This window comes from Narcine bancroftii, chromosome 5 (genome assembly GCF_036971445.1).
Source record: "Narcine bancroftii isolate sNarBan1 chromosome 5, sNarBan1.hap1, whole genome shotgun sequence".
Taxonomy (NCBI): Eukaryota; Metazoa; Chordata; class Chondrichthyes; order Torpediniformes; family Narcinidae; genus Narcine; species Narcine bancroftii.
The window spans coordinates 236,405,430-236,416,174 of NC_091473.1; the positions used below are offsets into that span (position 1 = coordinate 236,405,430).

The 10,745-nt window shown below is 40.8% G+C and overlaps 1 protein-coding gene across 1 annotated transcript; it reads left to right on the forward strand.

Annotated features, from left to right (window-relative positions):
• LOC138762948 (peptidase inhibitor 16-like) lies at positions 1 to 7,856 on the forward strand. Its single transcript, XM_069936451.1, has 3 exons — positions 1 to 259; positions 5,931 to 6,149; positions 7,750 to 7,856. The coding sequence occupies exons 1-3, from the start codon at positions 107 to 109 to the stop codon at positions 7,771 to 7,773; spliced, it is 396 nt and encodes a 131-aa protein (XP_069792552.1). The 5' UTR covers positions 1 to 106; the 3' UTR covers positions 7,774 to 7,856.
• Positions 7,857 to 10,745: the final 2,889 nt, after the last annotated feature.

Genomic DNA, 10,745 nt, shown 5'->3' on the forward strand with positions numbered 1-10,745 from the left:
TGCTGCAGCTTTAGTAACAGACTGGATGGGATATAAACATGTTCTTTGACTGAAAACACTCGCCCATAGAGTCAAACTCCTGGGTTGCCACCGATCTAAGGGAAGGATGACGACTGGATCACTGAAAGCATTGCTACTTCTTTCCTTAACATTCCTTGAGAAGACCTTCGCTTTTTCTGAAGTAGAGAAGAAGGAGCTGGTCAATGCTCATAATTATTATCGAGCTCTGGTGCTGGATGCTTCTAACATGCTAAGAATGGTAATGAAATTGATACTTTACTACCACTGGCACAATTGATATTAATTTGCATATAGAGATATATTTCTAAATGCTTGTTGGATGAATGAGGTCTGATTTCTCTTGGCCACGCAACAAGATCCTAGCTGATTTGCAGTAAAACCTATAGGTGACTTAAATTCATATTTGATGGCAACTCGTCTCACAAAGATCATTCAAATTGGATTCTGCAAAGCAAAGGCTATAATCAATTAATGTCGCACTTCACATCTTGAAGCAAATGCTCAACTTTTCAACTGTTTGATAGTAACATCTCAAGTTCTTCAACTTTTAATTTTTGTAAGGGTTGTGTGACAGTCAACAAGTTCCTTTTGGAAACTTGAGCAATCACCCAATGTGATCGAGTGTCCATTGAGCTCAACCAATGGATTCTTAATGCATGGAGATAAGTGTGTTGATAAAACCAGATACCTTACTTTTGGGCGTGAAGACGAAGTTGTATATCAGGTGGGATGTAAAATGGAAGGGGGACTATTAAACAAAAATGCTGGTGATAATCAACAGGTTTGGCAGTATGAGTGGAGGGGGAACCGGGGATCGTGCTTTAGTTCCTGACTTGCTTATAGCAGGCGTTCATCAAAAGGACTGGAGTCCATCACCCACCTCTTGTGACTGCGACTAATTTCTATCATTACATCCAACCCCTGCCAACAGAAGTCGTTCTCAAATCGATGATTCCAGTCAGCCAATTTATATTTCAATACTGTCTGGTTGGAACGAATTGTATAAAAATAAAATTGTTTTCAGCAAAATTAAGTGATAAGGAATGGATTAAAATGGAAGTATGAAGAGCTGAGCTCCAGTATAAATAAACATACATTATTTTACCAATCTGAAAAATCATCTTTAATAGTTTGCAGTCCTCAATTATTTTTTTTTATTTCATCTTGTTCTGATGTTTCTGATTGTATAATGTGTTGGAGGGATTCACAACCAGATGTCCTGCTTTGACATCATAAATTATTGTTGAACCGTCCAAAAGCTGTTTTAAAAAAAATTCAGTTCTTGAAATTAATCTATAATATCATGTTTTCAGGTAAATGGTATGACCTCTCTCACAGCATTGATTTTAACCACAAAATTGCTATTTAGTGTTAAGAAATCCTTGTTTAAAATATACTTCAACAGCTTCTACAAAAGTTTAAAATGCAAATCGTTTAGTTTTGGAAACAATTCAAGTAGACCTCGGCTTTGCAGTTCCACCTACAGAGTGATGTGTGCATTTTGAACAAGTGCAAAGGTCTGGTGGCCTGAAAAATTGAAAGTGGGAACTGTAATTTGTCTGTCATTCTTCTTTCCTGAAAGATAGCTTGCTCTGCTCTCCAGGACCCCGACACATATCACCATCAATCTTGAAAGACTTAACTTCTCCCAGAGCTTCAGCATTCTGTTGGACCACAGAAACATCTTCCAGATACCCATGACCCCATTCTCAAAGTGCATTCTCTGTTAGTGACAGAAACTTTCAAATGTCTTAGTCAATGACCGCAGATATACCAGTCACAGACTCCAAATAGAACTCCTCAAGCATTCATCCTTGCATCTCCAAGAATTCCAAATCTCCCAAATTCAAATTCTCTGAACTAAGATGCCCTTCTCTACCACCAAAGCCTGACATTGAAGATGATGATATTCTTATTATGAAGGTTCTGGAATTCTCGTTTTGTCCTCTGCACCAATGTGTTCCCTCAATTCATTTAAAACCTATAATGCTACATTCCATAATCCAAAATCCTTGGGACTGGACACTTCAGTATTCGGATTATTTTGGATTATTGAATTAAAATGGTGGTGGTACAGATTCACACAAAACAAAGACACAGCCCTGGTTTGGGGGGGGGGGTGGGTTGCAGCGGTGTTGGACAGGGGGGGGGGTGAGATAAAGAAAGACCATAAAATCACCAGCATACTTTTTATTTTTAAGTAAAAATAATACATTAAAATTTCAAACACATTTGGCTCAAACTAAGCTTTTAAGTAAAACTTGCAGTAAAACTTTAAATATAAAAGCAGTAAAAGCACATGACAATAAATTTCTTCATCATTAGAAATGGTGATCATCATCTTCAAGTTGGAGTTTTTTTATTGACCTTGCAGTGTAAACTGTTTCATCAAAAAAGGTTTCTATCTAAGCAGTGTTTCTTTGATTGAATAAGCTGCCATAATCACATGCTCAATGATAAGTGCACTTTGCTCTGTGCCACCAATGGTGGATTGGAGGCGCTAGACTTTTTTTTCGAGTGGAACTTATAAAGTAAGCATTCCCTCGTGTTCCACTAATTAACGATGTGGACTGACATGGGATTTTCAAGCATGAATTGAGTGTGGGTCACATCGGGTCATGTTTGGTGAGCACATAACATCCATGAAAAAAAAGTCCAGTTTTTGGAATTATCGATAAAGAGTTAACCAACATTTCTAGCCTTCATCAAGGTATGAGCAGAAAGTGGGCAGGTGCCTGAATAAAAGGTGGGGGATGAGGGGGGAGAAGCACAGGCCAACAGCCAAGAGGTGATAATTGGACATGGATAGGACAGGAGAGAAAAGATGAGGATTGATCAAGGGAGGGGGTTGTGTGCAGAGCTGGAGGAAAGGAAACAGGCATCGGGAAAGAGAGACAGGAGGTCAGTTGGTGGAGGAAAGGAGACAGGCATCGGGAAAGAGAGAAAGGAGGTCAGTAGGTGGAGGAAAGGGGATATAGAGACAAAGAGAGAGACAATGGGGAGGGTACCTAATGGAAAACAGAAAATTAATGTTAATCCAATCTGGTTGAGGGTGCCCAGGTGGAATAAATATTATAAATAGTGTTTTAATAGCCTTGTCAAGTAACTGCAGTACATTTTATAGGTGGTGGCATTCACTGCAATCACAGTTTACCACTGATGAAGGGAGTGAATGTTTGGGTTGGTGACTAGGGTGTCAATTTCTCAGAATGAAGTGTTACACTTTTGATTCGGAGTAGAGTCTCCCTTTGCCAGATATTGCATTTATGACATGGCTTGTAAGTGGTAGAAAGACTTTGGGCAGTTCGTCGGTATATCATTTTCAAAAGTATCCAGCCTGTGGATACACAATGTTTATGGAAATTGTGCAGTTGAGGTTCTACCTTCACAATATTGATGGAAGGTGGTGGGGGGGGGGGGGGGGGACTTGATAATTCCTTAAATGTCAAAGGTAAATAATAAGAGTCTATTTTTCTGGATATGTTTTCTTTTGGTAGCACAAATGTTACATGCCAATTACACTGGACAATAAATATTCTGCTTCCTGATCACATTTAGGTGTATTTTATGGATTTTAGGCTGCCAATTATGAAAATAATCTTAGAGTTTTTCTATCATGTACACATTTTTAAGATTGTAAGCTATTTTTGTGATTTCCTATCATATTTTTAAGCATTCTACGAGCAGACAAAACCATGAAATGCAACATGTCACTGAAAGTTCATTCTCTGTATTCGCACTTGGACGTCTTCCCTGCTGATCTTGGTGCAATCAGTGACGAACATGGTGAAAGGTTTCACCAGGACATTGCAAGCATGGAAAAGTAGTATCAGGAAAACTGGAATCCATCAAAGCTGGCCCACTAGTGTTGGATACTGACACAAGAGGCATTAGATAATAAGTACAAACGAAAATCAATGACAAAACCTTTTTAGGTCAGTTGAACTAATGCAATGTGTCAGTATCATTATGCAATTAAACCTACTAAATTCATTTAAAGTTAATATAATATTTCTCCAACTTCCTGTATGATACAGTAAATCTGAAATTATCTTTACATTCAGCTTGAGGTTGCCTATCATATCCCCAATTTTTTTTTCAAGAACCAAACCTTTTCAAAAAATTTGTTGTCCGGTGTTATTCAATGTTTGAACCTTTGCAGGTCTCGCATGCAGTAATAGACAGCTTCACTTATTTTGTCTGTGCTTGGACCAAGCCTGTAATAAAGTCTGAAGCTGACTGGTCCTGGCAAAACTCAAAATGAGAGTAAGTAATTTGTTGGTGTATAAGTTCCAATTGAGAGCACAATGCATCTTTCATCCCTTTGCTGATGAGTAAAAACCAATAGGGTGGCAACTGGCCAGATGAAATTTGTCCTGATTTTTTGAACAGGACTTGGGTAATTTTCCAATTTATCAGGTTGCTGCAGTTGTGGCTTGTCTAGTAATACAGCTAGAACTGGAAGCAAGCTTTAGCAGTACTGTTGAAGCCACAGGCTTTGCTACATCCAAAAGTCTCAGCTGTTTCTTGATACTATTTGAGGCAAATCACATTGGCTGAAGAATGTTTCTGTGACTGTGAAAAACACAAGAGAAAGCTAAGGTGGATTGCTTCAGCTTTATCATAATTAGACATTCACATGTTGGTGTCCCAGCCTTAATTGAGGAGGTAGATATTCTTTGAACTTCCACTTTTCATGATCTGTTTAATGATCTATCCCTGTTCATGACTGGGTCTGGCAGAACTGTAGAACTTTGATCTGTTGATTGTTTTAAATTGTTTAACTCTGTCAATTGCACACTGCTTTTGTCTAATGCCATTTATGAAGTCCTTTATAACAACTCACCCAGAATGGCTGTCAGTTTTTAGGAACATTAAGTGCTGTTCCCAACAAGTCCTTCTGTCATGACTGAATCAGGGTTGATGCACTTTATTTAAATTAACAGTCATGTGAAAAACATGGTGAACCATGCAGATGGTGGAGAAATACAATTCTGCTTGCATTAATGCCTCATGACAATTGCTCTTGAGCTGTCAGGACTGCCTTTGGATAATCCACAGTAATAGTATTCAGCTATCTGAGCTTCTGGCTCTTTAATTCTCCATTAGGAGAATCAACACTAGTGGGCCAGCTTTGATGGATTCCAGTTTTCCTGATACTACTTTTCCATGCTTGCAATGTCCTGGTGAAACCTTTCACCATGTTCGTCACTGATTGCACCAAGATCAGCAGGGAAGACGTCCAAGTGCGAATACAGAGAATGAACTTTCAGTGACATGTTGCATTTCATGGTTTTGTCTGCTCGTAGAATGCTTAAAAATATGATAGGAAATCACAAAAATAGCTTACAATCTTAAAAATGTGTACATGATAGTGCCATGAGGATGAAGGCAGGGTTGAACAAGCCACATCTCATCTTCCTTCTGTGCACATTGTGGCCTTCCAGTCTCAATGCCAAACTCTCCACCTTTTGGTAGACCTGATCTGTCATTTTCAAATAGAACTAGTCACTTCTTCTGTAAAGTCATCCGTCTGTTATTGTGGATTAGTCTATCCCTCTCCATCAATACATTTTTACTTTCTCTGCAAGTCCAAAATCCCAGCCAACAGTAATTCTTAACATAGGCAAAGAAGCACAATTATCATCAAACGGATAAATTCACTTATATGGCTTGATCTCATTCTACCATAGATATCCCCTTGAACTATCTGTCCTTCCTCTTTGTCAGCAACAAAATGATCTATTTTATCTCTGATGAAGAACCTCTAACATAAAATATTAATTTTGTTTCTCTTTCCACAGGTCAGACGTGACCGTTATTTACCAAGAATTGATTTTGACTTTATTTTTAGCTTACTAGTTACATATATTTACTTACCCATATTTTCATGTAATTTTTTTGTTTAGAAGTGGGACAATGATTTAGAAGAAATCGCTTCACAGTATGCAAAGAAATGTATTTGGGAACACAATAAAAATCGAGGACAAATTGGTGAAAATTTATATGCTATTACTAGCACTGTGAACCTGGAAGCAGCTGTACAGAAATGGCATTCAGAAGTTATAGATTATACATATGATACAATGGAGTGTACTCCAAAGAAGATGTGTGGACACTATACCCAGGTATGAAATGGTAACACTGCTCTCAGAATTAAAATCTTTGCATGATTAAAAATTAGAAAATGGGAGATGTTGCGAATGTTAAGGCAGAAAATGCCAGGAATCTTCAGAAGGTCAGGCGGACCTTGCAGAAAAAACAGAGCTAACATCTCAGGTCCAAGACACTTCAAAAGACTGATATTTTCTGAAGGGTGTGGACTGTTAGGACCGATAAATGGTTTGTTGTTGTAGTAAAACACCTGTTATTATATTAACCCCTAATTCAAGCAACTGGCAAAAAAAAATAATGGAAAGGAAATAAACAAATATAAATAAATAGAATAAATAAAAATTGTGAAAAAGAGTTTAAAATTGTAAAAGTAAATGTTCTCTGAAGTAACACATAAACCTTTGGTGATGATGGGAGCAAATATTCAACCAGCGGAGGGCCTTGGTCGGGCTTTGCTCATAGCAGCTGTTTGAATAAATTTCCAATAAGGTTGTGTATAAAAGTGTCGCCCAGGATGAAGAGCTGGTTGATGCCATTCACGATTGGGGTGATTCTCTTAAAGTGTCTCTTTATCTCTGCTTAGTAAGAGTCTCTATCTTTATTAGTATATCATTAAGTATATTAGTAAAACTTTATCTGTAAACTTGGGGGAGGGGGATTAATTATGGTTATTGTACATCTTTTGAGCAACTCCATGGAGGGGGAGGAACCTGCAGATGCAGCAATGGTTAAATGTTTTCAAAGAAAGTGATTGAAAATAAAGTAAAATGCTTTAAGTTTATATATCCATGCAAGAGAAGTTTGTTTAGTGTAAGTATAGTATAGAATTTTTGTGTTTTGTCTTTTAAACTGTTTATTCTTAATGCAGATATAGGCATTATAAGAGCGAGTCTCAACAATCGGAAAACTTGCTTATCTGCTATTTACCAGTCCCCATAGATGCCAGATGCCAGGGGCTTAAATGTACATGCAGATCTTCCAAAAGAAGTGTTGTGATTGACAGTCATGCCAATCCTCCGAGGAAGTGGGAAAACCCTATTTGGGCCTGCTGCACTCGGGAGCCTTTCCCAATGCTCCCATGATTTATCTAGTAATCAGCAACCCAGTATTTTAAGGGGGGTTCCGCCTCCAGTGGTGACAAAGTGAGAGCAAGTCGTGCTTTCCCACAGCCAGAAGGTGATTAATGAGTTAACTCGACTGGTCTCTGACACTTGTCTCCACGAAGTGTCGGAGTCCTGTTGAATTTAACTCACCCTGGCGTGATACCGAGAATGGACCCTGCTAAATTAGCTGGTAAACCCACATGGAATCGGTGTGGAAAGAGGCTAGTGCCACAAGCTGAGAGGTCAATACAAGTGATTAACTTTTCCTTTGAATCTATCTTTCCACCAAGTCATAGGCTAGATTCAACAACTGCCTGGTGCATGACTTGAATGGCCAGAAACCTGCTTGAATGTGCTTGAACAAGTTGCATTCTGGTCATGGGTGAGTATCGGTTCATGGTGATGTACTACTAAGATTTAGATGTTGTGAGAAGGCTATGTAAATTTGAATTTGGTGTGGGGAAATATTTGAACAAAACTGTTGTTCTTTATCATTCTATAATGTTTTCAGGTTGTCTGGGCAGATAGTGAATAAATGGGTTGTGCCAGCCACTTTTGTGATAAACTGGAAGGTCTGGAAGATGAAGATTTGTCTTATTCTGGTGTGCTACTATCTAGCTGTGTAAGTATAAATATTAATAAACTCTCAACAAACTTCCACTCTGTGTTGCAGTATGGTACTTGGTAAAAATGAAATGATGATACAGCAGTTAGTGCTACTGGCACACACATCCAATAACACAGGTCTGATGCTGACTTGAGTGTTGGAGCGAAATTTGTATTTTCTCCCTGTGACCATGTGGTTTCCTCCCACATCCCATAGACTTCCAGGTGTGTTCATGGGTTACTGTTAATTACCCCCATGTGAAGGTTAGGAGCAGAAATATCAAAAGGGAGCTGCCGAGCAGGTGGGAGAGGACAACTTGCAAGTGCGCAGGAATATAAAGTGAACCACGATGGTCTGATGGGTGAAAGAGTGGTTAAAGTAAGAGTATTAATTGAATACTGCTACATTTTTAAAAAGTAAATGAATGTGATATCCAGAGCTGGATATAATTCTCTCCTCTTGGATACTTCAGAGAATTGAAAAAGAGAAAGAAAAGCTGCTGTAATCTGCTGCTGTATTCTTTGGCTTGGCTTCGCGGACGAAGATTTATGGAGGGGGTAAATGTCCACGTCAGCTGCAGGCTCGTTTGTGGCTGACAAGTCCGATGCGGGACAGGCAGACACGGTTGCAGCGGTTGCAGGTGAAAATTGGTGGGTTGGGGTTGGGTGTTGGGTTTTTCCTCCTTTGCCTTTTGTCAGTGAGATGGTGTTTGTGATGGGCTCTGCGGTCTTCTTCAAAGGAGGTTGCTGCCCGCCGAACTGTGAGGCGCCAAGATGCACGGTTTGAGGCGATAATCAGCCCACTGGCGGTGGTCAATGGGGCAGGCACCAAGAGATTTCTTTAGGGCAGTCCTTGTACCTTTTTTTTGGTGCACCTCTGTCACGGTGGCCAGTGGAGAGCTCGCCATATAACACGACCTTGGGAAGGCGATGGACCTCCATTCTGGAGACGTGACCCACCCAGCGCAGCTGATCTTCAGCAGCGTGGACTCAATGCTGTTGACCTCTGCCATCTCGAGTACTTCGACGTTAGGGATGAAAGCGCTCCAATGAATGTTGAGGATGGAGTGGAGACAACGCTGGTGGAAGCGTTCTAGGAGTCGTAGGTGATGCGGTAGAGGACCCATGATTCGGAGCCGAACAGGAGTGTGGGTATGACAACGGCTCTGTAAACGCTTATCTTTGTGAGGTTTTTCAGTTGGTTGTTTTTCCAGACTCTTTTGTGTAGTCTTCCAAAGGCGCTATTTGCCCTTGGAGAGTCTGTTGTCTATCTCGTTGTCGATCCTTGCATCTGATGAAATGGTGCAGCCGAGATAGGTAAACTGGTTGACCATTTTGAGTTTTTGTGTGCCCGATGGAGATGTGGGGGGGCTGGTAGTCATGGTGGGGTGCTGGCTGATGGAGGACCTCAGTTTTCTTCAGGCTGACTTCCAGGCCAAACATTTTGGCAGTTTCCGCAAAACAGGACGTCAAGCGCTGAAGAGCTGGCTCTGAATGGGCAACTAAAGCAGCATCGTCTGCAAAGAGTAGTTCACGGACAATTTTCTCTTGAGTCTTGGTGTGAGCTTGCAGGCGCCTCAGATTGAAGAGACTGCCATCTGTGCGGTACCGGATGTAAACAGCGTCTTCATTGTTGAGGGTCTTTCATGGCTTGGTTCAGCATCATGCTGAAGAAGATTGAAAAGAGGGTTGGTGCGAGAACACAGCCTTGCTTCAAGCCATTGTTAATGGAGAAGGGGTTCAGAGAGCTCATTGCTGTATCTGACCTGACCTTGTTGGTTTTCGTGCAGTTGGATAAACCATGTTGAGGAACTTTGGGGGAATCCGATGCGCTCTAGTATTTGCCAAAGCCCTTTCCTGCTCACGGTATCGAACGCTTTGGTGAGGTCAACAAAGGTGATGTAGAGTCCTTTGTTTTGTTCTCTGCACTTTTCTTGGAGCTGTCTGAGGGCAAAGACCATGTCAGTAGTTCCTCTGTTTGCGCGAAAGCTGCACTGTGATTCTGGGAGAATTAGGCCTTATTTAAAGGCTGCACAGCCCTGAAGAAGTGAGTGTTTCTTTCTACTATGTTCGTTAGAGGACGGGAGACTAGTGGGCAAGATCAGGGAGCATGGTATTGGAGGTAAGGTGCTGACATGGATAGGAAATTGGTTAAGAAATAGGAAACAAAGGGTTGGGGTAAGCGGGTCTTTTTTCAGTATGGCAGGATGTGACGAGTGGAGTGCCGAAGGGATCGGTATTGGGTCCTCAGTTGTTTGTAATTTATGTAAATGATTTGGATGAGGGGATTATTAATAATTTGAGCAAATTTGCAGATGACACGAAACTGGGTGGCAGTGTGGGGTGTGAGGAGGATGTCAGGAAAATGCAGAGGAACTTGGACAGGATGGGGGAGTGGACTGCTGAATGGAAGATGACGATCAATGTAAGCAAATGTGAGGTTATCCATTTTGGGGGCAATAATAGGAAAGTTGAGTATTATTTAATGGAGACAAGCTAGGGAGTGGGGAGGAGCAAATGGATCTGAGAGTACTTGTTCACCGGTCACTGAAGACTAGCATGCAGGTTTAGAAAGCTGTGAAGAAGGCTAATAACATGTTGGCGTTCATAAAGAGGGGATTGGATTATAGGAACAGAGACGCCCTTCTGCAGTTGTACAGGGCCCTGGTGAGACCCCACCTGGAGTATTGCGTCCAGTTCTGGTCTCCAATTTGAGGAAGGACATACTAGCTATAGAGGGTGTGCAGCGCAGATTTACAAGGTTTGTTCCAGGGATTGGCGGGGTTGACATATGCTGAAAGGCTAGAAAAACTGGACTTGTATCTGATGGAGTTTAGAAGGATGAGGGGGGACATGATTGAGGTATACAAAATCATCAGGGGGATAGACAGGGTGAAGTAA

What these genes read in the sequence shown, in the direction of transcription:
- LOC138762948 (XM_069936451.1), top strand. Translation starts at nt 107, where the DNA reads ATGACGACTGGATCACTGAAAGCATTGCTACTTCTTTCCTTAACATTC. An exon ending in CTTCTAACATGCTAAGAATG is followed by an intron (nt 260 to 5,930) that starts GTAATGAAATTG and finishes TTTTTTGTTTAG; the next exon opens with AAGTGGGACAATGATTTAGA. An exon ending in TGTGTGGACACTATACCCAG is followed by an intron (nt 6,150 to 7,749) that starts GTATGAAATGGT and finishes TAATGTTTTCAG; the next exon opens with GTTGTCTGGGCAGATAGTGA.